A 21,215-nucleotide genomic window follows, 5' to 3' on the forward strand; every position below is an offset into this window, starting at 1 on the left:
ATAAGAATCCATGCTGCCCGGCTCCCCCTCGCCATGGAACCAGCGTCAAGGGGTTGCTGGGTTCACTCTCACCAGAACCAACTCATAAGCTGCCCCCCAATTCTAGGACCTTGAAGGCCTGCCATTCCAGACCTCTGCTGGGGCCGGGGTCCCCATTCCAGCCAGCTTCCTGCTACTGAGGGACCCTTGTTCACAAAGGGGCCCCATCTGATGGGACAGCTGCTGTGTGTAAGGGACCAAAGTGAACCTCGTGCAGAGGCCAGTCCCACAGCTGCTTCCCATGAGCACGTCTGCCCCCGGGGCTCTGCCAGGCCCACGTCCTCCTCAGTCCCTCTCATCTCACCGCTACCCAATGAGTGCTGAGTGGAGCCTCATACCTGATCCCGTCTCCCATCTGGGCCCACACACAACCCCCGACCCCCTCCATGATCCTGCATCTCTGGCCCCAGGACCCATGAGTCCAGGGCTCTCCACCCTGCCAGCACACTAATGCTTTCCCCACGCTGGTCGGGGAGGTCAGGGCAGCACACAGCATGGCCAGTCAGATCCCTCCCAGCACCGTGAAAACCCACAGCCTGCTTCTGGGTTGCCACCTTGCCACCTCTGTGGTGGGCTGAGTAGACGCTGGGGCAGGGCCCACCATGTCCCCTCAAGAGCAGCCCTCTGGGTCCCTCTCCTTCTACAGCCAGGGCAGAAGCTTCTGGAGTGTCCTCTGACACCACCACTGGGTCCCTGCACCCCCGGAAGATGGACACGGGCTGCGGGTAGGGAGACCAGGCCTGCTGTTTACCGGCCATGGAAGGTAGGGGGCTGAGCACGCCGGGGGGGGGGGCGGGGGGCGGAGGGCGGGGGGCCGTGGCCGTGGGCCGTGCATTACCTTCCGAAGGTCGGTCTGCAGCTGCCGCAGGATCAGCTCCAGCTGGTCGACCTTCCCCGTCAGTGTGGACGGAGAGCGCTCCCTGCCGAACAGAGGCCGTCAGGGGCTAAAGTGGCTGAGTGGGGACTTGGGGACTTTGCTGGGAAAACATCCGCTCAGAAATTATCTGGGGTGCTCCGAGCAGTGTAAGGCGTGGGAGGAAGAGGCCAGGTAAAGACCGTATTCAAATGGAGACGAGGTGGATGAGGATGGAGTCCTCGGAGCCAGAGGTCAGACCTTTCCACCACCAAGTGACAAGGAGCTCAGCAGCAAGAGCACACATGCCAAGAGCAGCTCAGCTTGGGGGATGGGACGAGCCTGGGCGGAGGACACAGGGGACGAGCGTCCAGCCCAGGGGAAGGCATCACAGCACACATCAGCAGCGGTGCAGGCCGGGAGCCACGCTGCCAGCACCATCCTCACCACGGGGCAACAGGTGGCTCCGTTCAGAGCTCTCGACTGCTGGTCTGGGACGGGGCGGGGGTGCACATACCCAGCTGTGTCCATGAACTCGCTGCTGGGGTCCACACACAGGGGGAGCTCCGGGGCCCCTCCGAGGTCCTGGCCGCGCTGCAGGTCTGTCAGGGTGCAGAAAGAGGCCACCCCTTGGTCTGGGGACAGGGAGGCAGAGAGAGCAAGGTTAGTGACAGCTGTGAGATGCTGAACTCACAGGGCTGGGCTTGGTGGCTACAGGAAATGTCGCCCCTCTAGTCACCCTATTTTGAAACAAAAACCAAGAAAAAGAAATGCAGGCAAGCTGCTGTTGAGAAAGCGTGGAGACCGGCTGCCCTGTTGGGCTGCACGACACACACATGGCAACCAGAGGCAGCAAGCAGATCCTAGATGGGCCAGAGTCCATCTGCCTTCTTCCTTCCACACCCCAAGAGATGTCAAAGCTACCCACTGTGCATGAAGTAACAAGCTGACGACTCAGCTAACCAGCAGGAAGAACCAGGGAGACGGCCCGAGCCAGGCTCTCCTGAACCCAAGATCATTCCTGAGGCAGGGCAGCCAGAGCCCACGTCCCCGGGTCCCCGCCCCATGCAGACAGACATGCAGACACATGGCAGATACAGAGCAGGCTACGGAACAGTAAGACAATCACCTAGACAGGACGCGTGGTGACAGAGCAGCCCAAGTTCTTCATCTGAGTCAAGACCTGAAATAAGATTCAGAACCTCTGTGAACAGGACTCACGAAACCCGAGGGTCTCTGGGGTCCTCAGAGGGTTCAGGGCACGAGAAGCACGGTGGTGGTCACCACACCAGGACACCAGGACTGGAGTTCAAAAGGGTGGGGAATGGGCAGACCCCCCTGCAGGTCGGGGCCCACACCTCTGGAAGCAGCACCCATGGCCAGATGAGCACGAAGGCATCCTGATGCCAGAAGCTTGGCACTCAGTGCTGGGAGGGCAAGGAAGGAAAGGGCAGATTATAGCCACCGACTCTGACCAAGAACGTGGCACAAGTGTTCAAGGGAACAGGGGTCCAGGCTCTGCAGCTCGTGGAAGTGGGGTCCACCATGCCAGCCCTGCCCCACCGGCCCCGCCAGGTTCTGCAGCTCGTGGAAGTGGGGTCCACCATGCCAGCCCTGCCCCACCGGCCCCGCCAGGTTCTGCAGCTCGTGGAAGTGGGGTACACTGTGCCAACCCTGCCCCACGGCCCCCCAGGCTCTATCTCTGAACAACACCTCTACTGCAGTGGAGATCTGAGGGCTGCCACCGAGGCCCATCCCATGCCGTGTGATGAACGGGAGACGGCAGTCTTAACTCACCTGCCGTCTCCTCGGCCTGCAGCAGGGCCTCCTCCTGAGGCCACCTGCTTGCTTGGTCTTGGAGGGCCATGCTCTCCCCGTGAATGAGGAAGCTGGTGGCAGGTGGTGGGCACCATGCAGGGGCACTGCCAGCCTGTGGAGGCCTGGCGCAGCCCCCCAGCCGGGCAGGGCCACCAGCGGCCCACAGCCAGGGAGTTCCCCAGCCTGGGGTCCCCGCCTCCTGACACCTCCACCTGCTACGAGCACACAGTCTGGAACCACCCAGGCTCAATCTACAGGATGGTGAAGCATTGCAGTCCCAAGACAATTACACGGTCCATGTAGATCCAAGAACTGGGACTTCTGCCTTTGACGAAACACTAACTCCCCATGCCTGCACATGGTCTGTGTGTGCGGGGGCCTGCTGGGGGCAGAGGGGGAGGCGGTGCAGTCCCACACAGCCCTGTCACTTGCAAAAAGACAGGAGGGAGAGCACTATTCCACAGTAAGCTATGGACAAAGAGTGAAGGAGAAAAATGGGCAAGAATCCTAAGGACTTCTCCTGTGCACAAATGCAACAACTCAGCCATGATTCCCTTTCTCACTGTGGTGGCTCTGACAGTCCAGTCTGGATGGAAATGTGGCTTCCGTCTGTTTCTCTCTTAATGGATAAAGTTCCCAGGTGACAGGATGGGACCTGCTCCTGGCAGCCCTTCTCCTCAGAGCGCAGTCCTGAGGCCAGGGTGAGAAGCCAGGGCAGACTTCAACCACAGAGGTGGCACCGGGCTGCGGGCGCAGACACTGCTCCACTGAGCTCGGCCTGTTTACATCCAGCACAGCTAATCTTCCTGACAGCTTCCAGCCAAAGCTCTGCTTCTATGTCTTCTCCTTTCTGTGAGGACCAGTGCTCGGTCATCAGGTATCTACTGACCTGGAACCACACGGCTCTGACGGCACTGCAGGCTGAGACGTGCTCTCAGCCCTCCTGCCTTTCCACCCCGAGCAGACACAGCCACGGCGCATGCGAGAAGTGACCAGAAAGTTACTTCAGTGCCACTTAAATAAGACTGAATGCGTGGAACTCTAAACAAGGGCACAGTCATCAGGCTACTGCTAATCAATGTACGGCAGCGATGGCGAGGCAGGGACTCTGTCACCTGCTCCCGAGGCTGCCTGCAGGGCGAGGATGCCGGGCTGCACGGCCGCCAGGGGGGCTGGATGCACCGAGTCCACCCGTGGGGGAGGTGTGGATTAAATACAAACACTTCCCACAGATGGAGCTGCTCGCATCTGTTGTCAAAATCACAGCTCCAGACAAGCCGGGGCGCTGCTGCTCTGCGCTCCCACGGACACGGGAACTTGCCTGAGGGAGGGAGAGGCCACACGGGGCTTCCGGCACAGAACACAGGGAAACCGGGAGACGATGGTGCAGACCCGGCTGAGTGACGAGCCACCGAGAGCTCTGAAACCGCTCTTCCTCACACACAACTACTGTGCTGGCCTCAAACACTTGTAATTAGCTTTTGAGATAATCTGGCTTGCTACATCAAACTGCTGTGTCCTGCATCTCTGGACAGCCTTATTTTCTACCCTTTTCACCAGCACGACAGCATGTGGAGCATGCCAGCAGGTCGTGTTGCACGCAGCTCCAACGCTCTTACCAACTCTGAGCTAAGGCTACCACAATTTTCAGCACAAAGGTTCCTGCTTGTGACGCTGTTAAGAACCACGGCATGTGGACTGGGCACGACACCAGACGATGCTTTGAGAACGCACGGTGCCCGGCCCAGGAACTGCTCACGGCCCGTCTTCCACCAGGCTCTCACCAGCAGTTCTGGGGAAGCATGGAAGCCTCGAGGACAGGCCGTCCTGGCCTGAGCTTGGCCTCTGGCAGCCTGTGTGCCATTTGACCTTTCCAGCGTGCTTCCTCTCAAATACCATCATCTACGGAGTAAATGCTCAAGACAACACCAACTACCTCCTTTGGATACCTCACCAACCAAGTTGTGCTAATAATGAGACTTGGCTTTCCTTCCCTGACTCAACTGGACTCACTGCCAGGCTTTCAAGTTGGCTTTGTTCCTGTCACCATATTGAGAGGGACAAGGCCACCTACCCCACAAAGTCCCAAAGAAAGAAAAGGTGAAAATACTGTAAATCCAAAACACACTGGCACGTGGCCTACAGAGCATCAGGTCCCAGCAACCTAGCACCCTCAGCATGCTTGTCATTTGTCCCCCGGAGCTGGGGCGGGCGGGAGGATGGGACTACATCTAAAACCCAAGTGTGGTTTCCACAACTTGCACTACCTGGGGTGTCCACACAGAGGACCTCTGTGCTGGCAGACAGCACCAGGGACATCCGGCTGCCGGCACTCGACTGTCCACCCTTTCTAGACCAAGGACACTTCTCCAGTTTTTCATAGTTCTGTGGAATATGGTTATTTGTTCACTTTTTTAACATAGTGCCACATAATACTGTTCAAAATAAAATCCCTTTCGTTTTAGATGATTTCTTAGTCAATCCTTGGAAACCAGAGTTTTGGTCGAAGCTCAAGCTCTAGATAATCAGTTTCACTGTGTGGTGGGGCGGCGTGCTGCTCCCTGCCTCCCGGCGTGGGGGTCCCATCTGTCCCGCTCACGAGGTGCTCATCACGGCTTACGTTACGGCACGGCTCAGCGTGGCACACTTGCTTATCCGCTGGTTTCTTGCGTGGAGCTGATCGTACAGCTGGTAGTTTGGCTAGGTTCCTGCTTTAGATATCTTGCTTTTATTGAGGATATTGATCACAAACCTAACCTACAGTTCCACATTTTCCTGTCTGAATCTTTGGTTTTGGGTTCCTTTAGGTGCCAAGTCAGTCCTGGTACGCACTGTGTCCCCCTGCACGTCCTCTGGTGGTAGGAAAGGCCTTCCTTTCCCACCATGGAGTCCTGGGCCCAAATGGTATTATCTTCCACATTTAACTCTTCACTATATTCAGATTTCTGCCTGTCTTCTTTTTATTCTAAGGAACTTAATTCGGAATCACTATTATGCTACTTTAATTATTATCAATTTATAGTGGCTTTTAGGTGAGTATTGTTCATCTATTTCCAAATGGAATTGCATTATTTTATAAATTAAGTAAAAAACAACTGCTATTTTCTCTAAGACGTTCTGTTTCTGTCCTTACTTATATTAATTCTATGGATGGGTTAATGCTGAGGAACGTGTATAGTTCCTTCCTGCTCAGTTACCTAGTGTCCCTTCACGGTGGCTGCCGAGAAAAGGATGTGCAGTCACCTCTTACAGGTGGAGAGGCCAAGTCCATCTTACACCCCTGCTGTCTGTCTGGAAGGCCCGGAGACCAGCTGTGACCCACAGAAAATGGTAGAGATAATGCTGCATTTCTGCATGATCAGGGCCTGCCCAAGGCCAGCTTTCACCCTCTCCTCTCTGCAGCTCCCTGCGGGGGCAGCGGTTCCAGACGGGACGGGGGGTAAAGGGCCCCAGGTGTGGGGCTCTGGCTGCAGTTCTGACCTTGGCGAGTGTCCCTCAGTGGGCCCTGGTGGCTCATGCCATCCTGTGAAATCACATTGTGGCCCGTGGCCAGAGCTTAGGGTGGATTATCACACACAAAAGAACAGCAGGAAAGGATGCCTAGCTACTTAAAAAAAAGCTGCCAATCATTTCTCTGTGATCCTCATCTTCTGGATATAAAAGCACAATTCTTCTTCTTCTTATTTTTTTGCTAGTCTTGGGGCTCGAATTCAGGGCCTGGGCACTGTCCTTGGACATTTTTTCCCTCAAGGCTAGTGTCCTGCCACTTGAGCCACAGCGCCACTTTCGGCTTTTTCTGTGTATGTGGTACTGAGGGAGGAATGGAATCCAGGGCTTCGTGCATGCTAGGTGAGCACTCTACCACTAGGCTACACTCCCGGTCACAATTATGATTTTTTAGCTTTCTTTTTCTTTGTATTGCTTATTTACATCAAGTATTCCAGAAAAATTTAAAGGGCCTGGCCCTGATTTCTGGTAATTTTTTCATATTGCATTACATAATTTAAGTATTTTCCCACATTATGTCACTTAAACATTTTTTCAATTTCATATTGTATAATTATTTGGAACCAAGTAGCCCTTGTTCATCTTTGGCAGTATCTAATTCTTTTAGATTGTATCACACAGACATTTTACAAGTTGATGTGGCTCCTTTTAGTGGTTAGAGTTCAAGGTTTTCTATTTTCAACTAGTGGAGCTCTTGGTGGTGGCTATGAAGTGTCCTGTCAATCTATGAATGTTATTTATGCTTCCCACATCAACCGTCAAGACTGGTTGTCACATGGTCCTTCTGTATGGCTATCTAATCAGGAAAGAATCTTATTTTGAAAAACAAAAGTTGCTTCTAAATTTCTAGAGAAGCTTACACAAGGGTGTCTTTATTCTGCGAGCCTCTGAGAACAATGAACTGCAAGTACAGTGGTATTTGGGGCCTAGCGACCTTTCCCCCACAATGGGGGCCAAAGCAAGGGAAGCCGTCCCTAAGCTGCCTGTTGCTAGTGTCCTTCAGGTCTCCAGCTAGGGCCCAGCGTGGACATTTGAGCACCAAGTTCCACGGGAAGCCAAGTTCTAGAGTCAGGGCAGCTGTGACTTGACTGGGGTCAGAGGCTCAAGAAGGTCAAATCTGTTTTCTCCAAAGGCCTCTGAGGCCCCAGTGCAGCCGGGGGGGGGGCTCTGTTGTGGAGGTGGTCACCGCAGCTGCTTGAGGCGAGAGGGAGGCAGATCCCACACCTTCTACAGCTCACTGCAGCCCACTGGCCTTCTCGACTTCCATTTCATTTTTCTCTTTCCTTTTTTATTTCTAAGGATGGAATCTCTTTGTGCCATCCAGGTTGGCTTCAAACAGCAGATCTTCCTGGCTCTGCCTCCTCAGTGCTCGAGCGCAAGGCACACACCGCCACGCTGGCTTCATCTCCTCCTCACTTTGTTCTCTGCACTGCGATTGCTTGAATCATATTTGCTAATTTGAACATTTTAACACTTATCAGATGTTCAAAGAAAACTGATGACTGATCATTCATAAAATGCGCTGACAATTCATTTGCCAGCTTTGTTTTAAAACATCTTTTTCTGATTTTTCTCCCATGGTTTTGTGGAATGTTTTTCAAGTGCAGTTAATATTCAGGTTTTCTTTACCTAAACCAGCGTTTCTGAAGCACATGTTTCTTGAGTGCTGCTGTTTCTGTAACTCAGGCCTTTCCATCAGCACATATGCACTTCACACACGCATGCATGCACACGCACATAAGTACACACATGCACGGGCTCCTATTTCCTGTTGTGGTTCTCATTCTTCCCAGTGGAGCTATTACTGGAGTAACACATAAAATCTCCCCAAAGCCCGGCGCCTTTTGCATAGGCTTTGCTTCTGGTTTTCTTATTATCTTTCACCGTCTTGTGGTCGGCAGGGGTGTAGGGGGCGGTGCCTCAATCTAGAAGGGCAAACAGAAGGCTGGGGGCCTGCCCGGGCAGCTGAGTCTTGACCATGGGGAGTGGGTTCAATTCAGCTGAGCAGCTATGATGGGCCAGATGGGCCAGTATGGATTTCTACCACAGTGAGTATGTCCATGTGACACACGCAGCCTGACTGAGGGCGGGAGAGGCAGGTTTGCAGGGAGGGCTCACATCATTCGTGCCCCGGTGTGTCTGGCAGGCAGACAGACAGCATTTATAAAAGCTGTTTTCAGATGTGCTGGCTACGACATCATACCGGTGCAGTGTCTGAGCTCAGCAAGCAAGGCCTTTTACAGGGTCTTCACAGTTCATCACAGTGAAGACTGCCGTTTGTGCCCACTTCCACAGGGAGCCAGCACTGGGCACGTGCAGGGGCGGGGAGGCCCCTGTGCCCTGGAGGAGAGAGGGTCCTTCCTGCTGCAGGGCCTCCACTTGGCTCAGCAGTACAGCCCGGAGCGCTCTGGTGGATGGACAGGTTGGGCTCCAGCAGGCTGGGCTACCAGGCAGTGTGGCTCAGCGGCAGACTTCAGTCTCCTGCAGCCTGCTGAGGCGCTCAGTTCACTAAGGAATGCGTCTCTGCTAGGAAGTTTTCTCAGTTGGAGCCCAAGCCTTTCCTCTACCTTTTATCCCTACTTCAGCCACCACCCAGACCCTGCAGGGAAATGCACCCCAAGTTAAGCCGAGGGGCCCAGGGGAGGTGAGTCTTTACCTTCAAACGCCCGTGCAGCATCCACGAGGTGGGACCAATCTAATCCTGTGGCCGTGTCGGGGAGTGGCATCAAGCCTGGATCTGTGCACTTGACCTTATCTGATAATGACCCGTCGGAGAACCAGAACTCATCTAAACAGAAACACAGGCAGAGTGTCAGCCAGCTGGCCGCCTCCTCTCACACCACCCACTGTAACAGCGAGGACGTTTTTCGAAAGCATTGCCTGGAGAAATGGACCGGGAGAGACAGCAGTTGTAAAGGGTCTGCTCACACCTAGACACAGCCCAGCAGACCTCTTCCTGTGGCAGGCACATCTACCTGGACAGAGGCCGGGCAATGTCTTTTGCAGTGTGCCCAGCCTCCACTAGGGGAGCAGAGGAAGCCTGGCCCTGTCTATCTGAAATAACAGTGGTTCAGGTGTCCTCTGTGTGCTGGCTGGGTCTCTGCCGAGTCTTCTGTGGGGTAGTGACAGTGGCTCAGGTGTCCTCTGTGTGCTGGCTGGGTCTCTGCTGTGTCTTCTGTGGGGTAGTGACAGTGGCTCACGTGTCCTGTGTGCTGGCTGGGTCTCTGCCGTGTCTTCTGGGAGGGGGGTGACAACAGTGGCTCACGTGTCCTCTGTGTGCTGGCTGGGTCTCTGCCGTGTCTTCTGGGAGGAGAGTGACAACAGTGGCTCACGAGGCCTCTGTGTGCTGGGTCCCTGCTGTGGGGTGAGCTGGAGCTGCAGCCGGGAGGACCTTCAGTGCTGGGCATGCTGGCTCAACTGGCTCTCCCGTCATCAAATGGAGAGGGAAGCCAGCCGAGGCCCCTGTTCACTGGGCAAGCCCTTCTCCACCACACACCACCACAGCCAGCGTGTGGGTACGTGTCCCCCCAAAAAGGGCGTCCCTGGACTGTGTTTTACTGGGTTTCCTGTCTTTATAAAGATGCCACCTTCCATGGCAGCTCCTGACACTGAACTCAAGCTGCTCTCTATTCTGTGTGCTGGACTGCTCTTCTCCGTGCAGCCCACAGTCTCATCTTCACTGGCTCTGACAACATCCAGGCAAAAAAAGAGCAAGACCGGACCGGAGGGACAGAGGCAGTGAGGAAGGAGGGACAGTGGTTGTGCTAATGCATGTCAAGCGAGGTGGCACAGCAGGGCACAAAGCCCCTGGGACAGGGGTCAATTTAACCTGCCATGCTCTGGGAGCTCCGGGGGAGAGGGCAGGCGGGATGGACACCTGTCTGCTCATGCTTCTCACCACCCTCCCCAGTGGCACTGGGGCCTGACGAGCGCCTGCTGTGGTTTGAGGTCTGGAGAGTAGCCAGGCCCTGCAGCCTATCCAGGCTGATTTTCAGCCACAGGCACTGACTGTACAACTTTCTGTTTCCGAGACTAGAAGCCACGGAAACCACATGCTGCCGTCACCGTCAGCACTGAGGAGCCTGGGTGTCCCCGGGTGCCGGTCCTGGCAAGGACGCCTCTGTGGGCGGTGCGCACCGGTCAGCAGCTGCCCGGGAGTGCCAGGACACCAGGCTTGTCTTCCACTGTGGAGCCATGTTGTCTCAGCAGCAGCTCCATGGACTGGAGTGCGCGGCTCACTTGAGTGGATCCTCGCAGGGAGGATCTCTGTTCCTCAGAGACTTCTATCGCAGTCCACGAAGAGTCAGGGTTCACCTCACACTTGTCATGCACCTGGCAGTGCTCGAGGCTGCACTGACTGAACGGGGTCTCACCGCCAAGAGCGATGGTGGCTGCTAATGACAGCGATGAGCTGGGTCCAAAGGCCAGAGCCCCTTCTTCTCCGCTGGGGGGCTTCTTCAGCAGTCCAGCAGCCAGGAAAACCGTGGCCTTGAGGAAATGCAGGACACTGCAGAGCAGGCATCAGCGGTGGACTGGTGACACTTGTGGAGAAGATGAAGACACGACACACTCCAGAAGGCACAGGAAGTGTGAGTCACGGCTAAGTCACAGCCACGGAGAGACTGGGGTCTGGCAAGGGTCTGCTGCCAGAGGAGGCAGGGGCACGGGGGAAGGGCAGGGGCACAGTAGAAATTAGGGTTTGCTGCTGAGAATCACACTGCTATAAAAAGTAAACTTGCTTTTTCTTATAAAAGTAGGATGGAAAGAAACTATGGCATTGTCCATGTGGAAGTGGGGCTGGCTGAGGCCCACACCGTGGGAGCCGCCACGTCTCACGCACTGCTGATGAGGAAATAACACGGCAACACACACCTTCCCCAGGTCACAGACGTCCCCCGTCTACCTGAAGGGAAGTTTCCTGGAGAAACACTGGGGAGTTAGAAGGCAGCTCCGACCTTTCACCTTTCAAGGAGTTTAAAGGACGTGCAGTCCAGGCACGTGGACCCTGTATACCAGCAGGGTACTTACTGGATGACTTAAACAGATTAGCAAGCACTGTTTGAGATTAGGGTTATTTTCAATTGCATTCACCATCATTATAAATTTTATTTCATTTAGCCAAGAATACCTAATGTGTTATGGAAGTTAAAAGAACGGAAATAAACATTAAAACTGTCCTGATAGCTAACATCACTTCTGTGGTAATAAAGAAATGAGGAAGGACGGGCAGGCGCGAAAGCCCTCCTTTGTAAGGTAAGAAGGGAGGACCTCAGGACTGACCTGCTCTCAGTACCTAGCAGAGGGGGGCCACAGCCTGGCCCAGGGTCTCCAGAGGAGGTATCAGAGCCCGCCCCTGCCAACCCACACCCACTGGAAACCCGGTCCTGCGTCTCCTGCTCAGAAAGCCAGAGGGAGGCTTTGTTCCCTTTGAGGCTGGGGCCACCACGTGGTTTCACCTGGGTCCTCAACGGGGGTGCTGCTCGCTTGAGGATGCACTTACTGCGCAGGCTCCCCAGGCTGGGTGCAGGCCGGGCGCGCGGGGGCAGCGTGCTGTGGCAGGGCGGGGTGGTGCTGAATAAGATGTCACTGGGCAGGGCCTGGTCCAGGACGGAGCTCCCGAAGGACGACCCCCGCCGACTGCTGCAGACGCTCTCGTCAGACAGTGTGCGGTACAGCGACCTCCGGGGAGACAGGTGCCCGTAGAGTAAGAACTAGGGGTTACAGGACACACGAGCCAGGGTCACACAGAGCCCGGAGGTAGAGAGCAGGCCTGCCTGCCACGGAGGCAGCTCTGACTGCCGGGCCAGGCACAGTGACAGCTGCCAGGCCCGGATATCAGGGCTCCAGTGCAGTGACTAGATTCTAATGTTCCCACCTCTGGTATTCTGCGGAATATTACCATAAGTTAGACATGTACAGCTTTATTAATTTTGAGATATTAAATGGACACGCCATAACCTTAAGTTGGTAAGAACTCTTGCTGCCATTTCAGCAAATTCTTCAAGGCTGAAGTGTGCTGGCTTGATTTTAATTGGAATGACTACATTTTTAATACCAGGTCATTTTTGTATCAATCAACTACATCCAAGGCTCAATCTAATCTAAGCAAGACAAGTAATTCAGAACGCTGACATCATTAAGCCATACAAGACTCAGGGAAAACTGTTTCAGTCCAGTACCATTATGAGGCCACTGTCTTCTTCAGACCCTTACTTTTGACAGTCTGCTTCCACTATCAGAAACAAGAGTAAAACCAGACTGATGGAAACCATTAGTGTGACTGTGTTAAAGCCCAGAGAGGGCAAGAGAGGTTCTGACTGAGGCAAGGAGTCAAGTACTTGAGAAGGAGAAATCCAGTCTGAATTTCCACGCTTCCTTTGTACAGGAGCACCTGTCCTTTCAGGTGCACAGTGTCAAGCAAGTACAGGAACCAGTCTCCTGGTCCACACGTGGCATAAGGGCTGCTCCTGCCAGCCTGCCAGGCCTTCTCCACGTGTGCACCTGGGATGGGGTGAACGTCCACTCGGCCACACCGTGCAGGCGCTGATGCTTGCGCTCCCGTGATCTGACACGTTCACAGAAGACTCACTGGAGTCACAGGGGTGGAACCTGGGTTCTTTGTCACGTAGGGCCTCACAATTTTGCCTGGGACTGTGATTGTACTGATGCCTCCTGAGCAGCTGAGAGTGCAGACGCATGCCACCACACCCGGCTTGTTTAGTGAGAGTGGGAGGGGAGACCCCACCTTTTCCTCGGGTTGCTCTCAGATCACGACCCTCCTGATCGTCACCAGGCCTGGGATTACCCAGCAGCCTTGTAGGAAAGGCTGGGATAATGGAAATCTGTTTCATCACCAGCCATGCTCTAGGCTCTGTGCTGGGTTCATACACACTGAGTGACACTTCCTGTCGTCTGGGTCACTATTCCCAGAGGACACACAGAGGGACAGAGGGTGTACCATGTCACTTTCATAGTCGCCTGGGAACAGTTTCTTTTTTTTTTTTTTTTGCCAGTCCTGGGCTTGAGCTCAGGGCCTGAGCACTGTCCTTGGACTTTCTCAAGGCTAGAGCTCTACCACTTGAGCCTCAGCACCACTTCTGGCTTTTTTCTATGTATGTGGTACCAAGGAATTGAACCCGGGTCTTCATGCATGCTAGGCAAGCACTTTAACCACTAGGCCAAACTCCTGGCCCTGGGAACAGTTTCTTGAGGTGGCTGGCCTGGCTTTCTGCGGGAAGCACGAAGCCTCATGGGCTGGCGGGCGGGCTGGTGGGCGGGCTGGCGGGCGGGCGGGCTGGCTGGCTGGCTGGCTGGCTGGCTGGCTGCCTGCCTGCCTGCCTGCCTGCCGAGGGTAGATGCTGGCGGTGGCCCTGCACATGGAGGTAAGGGTCATGAAAGAGGCGGAGGGCACTCACCTTCCTTCTCCCCTCTCCCACCAAGGGGCTCTCAGGAAGCATCAGCTTCAGGAAGTCTTCTTTGGAGAGGACGTGCTGAGTTTCGGAAGCTGGGTCTCCCATCACGGCCTGGTGCTGAGCTGGGGCCAGGTGGTCCATCTCACCGTACATCCTGCTGGAACAGGTTGGACAGGGGTCTCAGGGGTGGGGCCTGCTTGTGAGCACACGGGGCTGGAAGGCCAGAATCCCGTAACCAGGCCCTCTGTGGGGGAAGAGTGCTCACTGCAGCTGCACGTGCACCAAGCCTCACGCCATCTCCCAACTGTGAAAGGAGTGTGACTGCGGTGAGATTTCTGAATAATTCAGAAACAAACCAGATCCCCAAAGCCTGGATGAGAAAAAAATATACCTACTTTTAAAAATACAGCTGTTTTCCCTTTCCTAAACTGTGTCAGCAAACACGTTCAATAATTTATCAGGCATAGTCGCCTTTTGAAGTGGTACTGTGCCTTCAGAGGCTGGAGGGCCTCCTCCTGAGGAAGAGAGCCCAGGCCCGGGGCTCACAGAGCAGAGGGAAGGTCACCGAGGGAGGCTGGGCTTCAGAATAGTCGGTCTAGGCACGTACCAAAGCATGGGTCATTACCAGGCATTTCACGAAGCAGTTTGGGTAAATAAAGCAGCTGTCTCCCTTAATTATCAGGATATGAAAATGTATTTGTGGACCACAAAAGACTGCCAAGCTGAATTACTGTTTTCAGTTCTTCCCCGGGAGCAAACAGAAGTCACTTTGAGAAGATGCACTGTGGCGAGGCAATCTCAGCCACCAGCGCTCCCGAGAACCCAGGCGACCCACGGGCTGCTGGGTGGGTGGGAGGAGCTGCACGGTGGCCTCTAGTGGGCCTCTGCCCAGGCGATGCAGCAGAACTCACTGCCTGCAATGACGAGCTACCCGGGGCAGCCTCCAGGGCACTGTCACCTGCCACAGAGATGCCTATTTCCAAAGCAAGGCCACCTGTTCAACAGCTCACTCTGAAATGAGATCTGCTTGGATTAAGACTGTATCTGAACATCTTGGCTTTTGCTTTGTTCCTGTAACAGGGCAGACAGATCTCAAAGAAGGGATCTCCACAGCTTGAGGACACTGCTGGAGTGGGTTGCTTTGTGAGCTGAGATGGAATCAGAGTGGGACCCGCCTCCAGAAGTGCAGAGGTCAAGGCCTGCTGCTTTATGAAGGGCCTGTCTGGTAACTGCCTGATTACGTGCCAGGAGGTGCTCAAGAGCCCCTGGCCTCCCAGCTCTGGAGAAGACGTGTGGAGCGACTCTGGTCCCATTAGTAGCTGCTACGGCTAACATGACTGCAGCTATAGTTACAGCCACAGCTGTAGGGCGCCATTCTAGTTTTCATGTAGATCTGAGTAAAGACTGTTCACAACCTCTGCTAAGCTAGAACTTAAAAAACCACGTCCAGTGCTGTGTAATAAAAATGCCGAGGCCTTTACTCCGGTGCCAGTCACTGGGCACAGAGGTAAGCAGAATACAGCGTTTCTGAAGGACCGTGGCTGGGCGTGTCTGCACACGCACGTCTTTACACGTGGCTGCCACAGGCCCACGTGACCAGGCAGGTGGTAGGAAGTACTCGGCTAAGGGCAGGGAGCTGAGTCCACCCAGGAGATGCTGGCAGGCTCGGGAACTCAGGGGTGGCACAGACGGCGGCACGCCATCGGCGAGGGCTCTCGGTGTGATTACTAAAGCTGTGGCAGGCCATGTGCCAGCCACGTGCTTTTCCTCAGAGGATGCAGACTGACACTTGGGGTTGGGCCCAGGGGTGAGGTCTGGAGGACAGGGCATCCTTGAGGTCTCGGGGTGCTGCTACTGCGGTGGCAGATGGCTCCCCAGCATTTCTGCCCTGAGCTGGCAATAAGTCTTCACCCCCCACCAGCACACAGAACACACAGGCCCACAGGAGGGTTTGGCTGGGAACACAGTGCGCTACGGCCCCTCCCGGGAGACCCCAGCGGAGTGGGCGGGGAGGGGCAGCCCGGGGTCTAGGCCAGTTCGTCCCTAGGGAACAGCTGCACCTAGGCTGTGCCAGGGCCTGTCCTGGGAAGCAGGCAGACCCTGAGGTGACAGGTGGGGCACACGCTGGGCACACGGACACCCCCCCCCAGCCATCCTTACTGCCTACACTACAAGGCAGAGCTGGGGTCAGTCAGGCTCCACAAGGCCTGGGGTGTCTCCAAGGCTTCCAGCTGTGCTTCCTAGAACTACAGTAAGGCTCGAATGAATTCCTATGAAGCACTTAAAGAAAACCTCCACGTACATTACTCTAGGTTTACACTTGAACAAAAGTTCTCTCCTCAATAGCTCATTTGCAATTTTTTTTTTTTTGCCAGTCCTGGGCTTGAGCTCAGGGCCTGAGCATTGTCCTTGGACTTTCTCAAGGCTAGAGCTCTACCACTTGAGCCTCAGCACCACTTCCGGCTTTTTTCTATGTATGTGGTACCGAGGAATCGAACCCGGGTCTTCATGCATTGTAGGCAAGCACTTTAACCACTAGGCCAAACTCCCGGCCCCTCATTTGCAATTATTGACAGTTTTTTAAACAAAAGATTCCACATTCAAGTAAGCAATGAAGCTGGGCACTGGCGGCTCACACTTATAACCCTAGCTACTCAGGAGGCTGAGATCTGAGAATCGTGGTTCAAAGCCAGCCCAGCAGAGTCTCAGTGAAACTCTTATCTCCAATTAACCACCAGAAAACAGCAAGTGGTGCTGTGGCTCAATTGAGCTGAAGAGCTCAGGGACAATGCCCAGGCCTGGTTCAAGCCCCACAACCAGCAGAAAAAACACACAAAAAAGCAACATCATGATATCTGTATTTGGCAGAGTCATCATCTAGAAAGAGAACTGGGGGTTAGTTCACAGACCAGGCTTAACTGCAGGGCCTCTCTGAAGGGTCACCACACACCTGAAGTCAGGCACACGCCGAGTGCCTGACAATGCCACCCCATGCTCGCACAGCACAGCACAACACATGACCTGGTAATATGGTGCTCAGGGCTTCCCACACTTCTAAGGAAAATAAGCAAACCCTGAGCCGAGGATGGAAACAACCTTGCTCGGACTGCTTCCTCAGAGACAGCAGTGCCCCTGTTTTCACAGGTGTTCCCTATAAAATGGGTGATCAGGGTTTTCCCTGTTCAAACAGACGCAAAGCCTAGAACCTAACAGCTGCCTGGGGCCCGGCGTCCTGGCCGCCAAATCAGGCAGAACAAGCACTGGTGCTTTTGTGCACTGACTGGAGCAGAGACTTTGACCTGTTCTTGACCTATTCTCAGGCTACCTTTAATCCTGACAGTGCCTTTCCATGACTTTGCTACTATAATAATTTAACACAAAAACAACTTTTTCTCTTTTTTTTAATATTTGGGGAGGGGGGCGGGGGGAGTCCTGGGCTTGAGCTCAGGGCCTGAGCACTGTCCTTGGGCTTTCTCAAGGCTAGAGCTCTACCACTTGAGCCTCAGCACCACTTCCAGCTTTTTCTATGTATGTAGTACTGAAGAATCAAACCCAGGTCTTCATGCATGCTGGGCAAGCACTCTACCACTAGGCCAAACTCCTGGCTCCCTGACTTTTCCTTTTACCTAAAAGGAGACAGGCACTGGTGGCTCAAGCCTGTAATCCTAGCTATTCAGGAGGCTGTATTTGTGGATCGAAGTTTGAAGCTAGTCCAGACAGGAAAGTCTGTGAGACTATCTCTAACTGACCACCAAAAAGCCAGAAGTAAAGCTGCGGCTCAAGTGGCAGTGTTAGCCTTGAGAAAAAGCTCAGGAACAACACCTAGGCCCTGAGTTCAAGTCCCAGGAAAGACAGAGATGCAACAACAACAACAAAGAAAAATGAAGGATAATTTCAGACTGTCTTTTTTTCGGGAAGCTGTGCTTCCTGGGTAGGGAAATACACTTGCTTCCTGGAAGTGCACAATGCTGCCTTACCCAGGACATTCGGTCGCCTCAGGCTCCTCAGGGGGCGGGCTGTCTTCTGATTTCTTCCAGCCAATGACATATGTGTTTGCCGCTCCTTGCCTGTGATAAGACTTGGACATGGAGCCAGGGGCCGGCTGACCACTGCTGTGAGACACAATGTAGACTTTGGAGGAATCCAGAGACCCACTGCTTTTGGAACAGTGAGCTGACGGGCTTTCTGAATGGTGAGAACCACTGGGGAGAAACAGGCAAGAGAGGCAGAACTGTCAGACTGGTGGCCAGAACTGGTTGCAGAGTGGTCTGCAGTCCTGGGCAGTGCTGGGCTTAGGGGCCAGGCAGCCTTCCTTCCTTTTTGGGAAGAGCTTGTAATGCCCACATACCAGTTGCACATCTGTGGTTAGAAGGAAGCTAAACAATAACTGAGGGAATCTTAGGGTAAAACGGCAACACAGGTGCACTGGTATTTCTGAAGAGTTGGTGCTTAGGCTCAGTATTCATTCTCCAAGTACACATTCTCCAAGCAGAGAGGAGCACCTGAAAATAGTCACTGATCTGGACTGGCCAGAACTACAATGGAGATCCAAGTGAAAGGCTGCGCCACTCACAATGGGGCCAGCTGAGGAGACACCTGCAGAGTGCATGATCCTTAACAGCCGTGGAGAGCACACCTGGCAGGACACACCTGCAGACCACACCCACAGAGCACTTCACAAGGGTATCGCATGCAACAATGCACACCTGCAGAGCATACAACCCTGGACCCCACGGCCACATGTGCACTTTCCGTTTCTTTTATAAAAGGTATTTTTCTATTTAGACATGTCTTTTACAAGATATTGAGGTCAGCTCTAGAACAGATCTAACAGTCCACCTACTCAGTAAAACAGCTGTAGTAAAAATGTCAGTCTTCTCAGCAGCCAACAAACATTGGTGGATGCTGGCAGTGAGCTGTGTACAGAGCCTCCCGTGGACTCAGGCTCCTAGGTTAGAGTCCCACCGCTCACTCTGATCCTCAAACAGAGCATCATGTGGGCTGAGGGTGGGGGTGGGGGGCTGGAGAGGAGTTCTTTTCTGCGAGTTTATTTCACTTTGCAGAATTTTCCTTAGGCTGTATCCTGAACTCTTGCCTAAGCACCCTGCCCTGCCCTTGCGAAGGCGGAAGAATGGCACAGAGCACAGTTACTGGGGTTACCGGGCAGGACAGACACTCAGGAGGGCACTGGGCTGGCCGGCAGTACCTCACTGGGGCTTCGGACTCCACACTGCTGCCTGTGACTAATTCTCACACGGAAACCAAGGGGAACCAAGGGGAACGGGAGACATCACACACATTCCGTAACAGCCAGGCCCCGCAGTGTCTCCAGGGCAGGTGCCGTGGGAACAGGGTGGCCCACCTGGAGTGAGACGATAGCTCGCTGAGGTCGCCCATGCTACCGTCGGCAGCCCCGCTCGTGGAGATGGTGGCAGGGTAACCATGCATGGCGTACATCTTGGTTGGCTCGTCGTCAGGCCCTGAGATGTCAGTGGCATCAGCCCACTGTTCAGCCTGGCTGTGGATCAGGGACCGGCTGCCTGCCAGGTGGACAGGGCCGAGGCTGGTGGCTGACAGGCAGGGAGTGGTGTCGATGCCACTGTCCGTGGAAGCTCCTTTGACGTAGGCTAGCCCCAGCAACTCAGGGTCCATCAGATCCCCTGACCCAAAGTGCTTGTCCTCGCTGTTGCTGGACGTGTTGCTGGACAGCGTGTTGCTGCTGGAGGGGCTGGAGCAGCCTTTATCACCCATCTGGAGAGAGTGGAAGAGCAGAAGACCTCAGTCACTGCCCCGTGCCCGACACGGAGCTGCAGCTGGGGCCGCGGGGTAGACAGAGACAGAATTTCCTTTCTCTAGACCAGCCTGGTCACAGAGAGGTCCCTGCTTCATAGCTCAGTACCATGGGTCCCTTGTCTTTAAGCCTCTGTCTACTTAGTGTTGCGTGAAGCCAAAAGCATCAACAAGGGCTTTAGACTTGGAAGAGATACAGACAAGTGAAGGTAACAGAGGAAGAGGGAGAGCACGGATCAAGAAAACATTCCCATGACAAAAGATGGACCTCCTCTGGCTCAGTCTGGGGCAGTCAGGCGTGGGTCCTCATGGCAGGGCATCAGGCCAGTCATTTGATTCTTTTAGTGCTGGCAGTGCCACGGGGCTTCTGTGCAGACCAGAGTGCAACAAGCACTGCATAGGGAGGCAACGCCCTGCACACGCACAAGTGCGTTTGAACCCTTGGGAGGCCTGTCTCATACCACATTCCAAGGGCTAGAGAGAGAGGACTCTCCAGAGCAAGGGAAAGACACTTGGCACCTTGGGGTCTCTGGAGGACAGAATAAAGGTCCTTGTCTGCCCAGTGTGCTTGGACCAGATGTGACCCTCACATGGCCAGGCAGATTAGCAGGACCTGGGCAGCCATAAGGCTTTGGAGCGGGAGAATGCATCCTGCCAGGGCCATTTCACAGCAGCCTGCCCTCTCTTCCCTCCATTCCACCCCATCCTGCTGAGGTCCTTGGCCTGTGCCCTTTGCTGGGAGCACCGTGTGAGAACCACAGAGGCGGAGATGGGTGGCTACAGGTAACCAGGATGCACAGATCGGATTCTACATCGCACTGCGGGGAAGTTGTCAAAAGATGAGACGCTGGGACAGGAGCAATCATCTGCTCTGGATCCTTCTGTAAGGTCTCTCATAAATTAGAGCTAACAACAGCAAAAATCCCCTAACTCATTTCCTTTTTTTTTTTTTTTTTTTGCCAGTCCTGGGCTTGAGCTCAGGGCCTGAGCACTGTCCTTGGACTTTCTCAAGGCTAGAGCTCTACCCCTTGAGCCTCAGCACCACTTCTGGCTTTTTTCTATGTATGTGGTACCAAGGAATCGAACCCAGGTCTTCATGCATGCTACACAAGCACTTTAACCACTAGGCCAAACTCCCGGCCCTCCCTTTTTTTGCCAGTCCTGGGGTTTGAACTCAGGATTGTCCCTGAGCTGCTCTTGCTCAAGGCTAACACTCTACCACCTGAGCCACAGTGCCACTTCCGGTCTTTTCTGTGTATGTGGTACTGAGGACTGGAGCCCAGGGATTCACACATGCTAGGCAAGCACTCTACCATTATGCCACACTCCCAGCCCACCCTTTCCCCCTTTCTTTAACCTCTCCTCAAAACGTCCTGTGTGGTGAACACCAGGTTTCTGAGCAGTGCCCATGGGTGGCCCAGCGGATGACGGGAGGGGGGGGGATCCAGCAGGTCCTGGCTACGAGTCAGGGTGGAACAGAGGACTTACCTGACAAAGCTTATTGGGAGAGTCTCTGCAGCTTCCATCTTTCTGCAGGGCTCTTTCTTTATAGGAGCTTAAGACTTTGGAGGGTGGGCCATGCCACTTTGTGTCTGTCACATAAAGAGAGGAGAGCTCAACTGTCCATTTCCAATGTTACCAAAGAGTAAGAAAGCACAGGTCAGCAGATGAACAGGCCTATGATTCTAGAACTTAGCTGTTTCTAATGGACAGGTCACAAGAAGACAGATCAACCCCCAGCACCACAACCACAGCCACTCATGGACAACTAGCGTCCGCCGTGCAAGCCATCCACA

At 54.3% G+C, this 21,215-nt stretch overlaps 1 protein-coding gene across 1 annotated transcript in view; it reads right to left on the bottom strand.

Moving 5' to 3' along the window:
• Nucleotides 1-21,215, bottom strand: part of Sipa1l2 (signal induced proliferation associated 1 like 2) — a 113,567-nt gene that overhangs the window by 1,162 nt on the left and 91,190 nt on the right. The window contains exons 13-21 of the mRNA XM_090318735.1: nucleotides 20,908-21,011; nucleotides 18,992-19,380; nucleotides 17,607-17,831; nucleotides 13,633-13,786; nucleotides 11,718-11,928; nucleotides 8,874-9,005; nucleotides 2,022-2,075; nucleotides 1,410-1,527; nucleotides 878-959 (exon numbers count right to left, since the gene is read on the bottom strand). Of these exons, the coding sequence (XP_090174861.1) occupies nucleotides 878-959; nucleotides 1,410-1,527; nucleotides 2,022-2,075; nucleotides 8,874-9,005; nucleotides 11,718-11,928; nucleotides 13,633-13,786; nucleotides 17,607-17,831; nucleotides 18,992-19,380; nucleotides 20,908-21,011 (1,469 nt within the window). The remainder of the gene's footprint in view (nucleotides 1-877; nucleotides 960-1,409; nucleotides 1,528-2,021; nucleotides 2,076-8,873; nucleotides 9,006-11,717; nucleotides 11,929-13,632; nucleotides 13,787-17,606; nucleotides 17,832-18,991; nucleotides 19,381-20,907; nucleotides 21,012-21,215) is intronic.

The sequence above is a fragment of the Megascapheus bottae genome, chromosome 26 (assembly GCF_031878675.1).
Source record: "Megascapheus bottae isolate mThoBot1 chromosome 26, mThoBot2.hap1, whole genome shotgun sequence".
NCBI classification, from domain to species: Eukaryota; Metazoa; Chordata; class Mammalia; order Rodentia; family Geomyidae; genus Megascapheus; species Megascapheus bottae.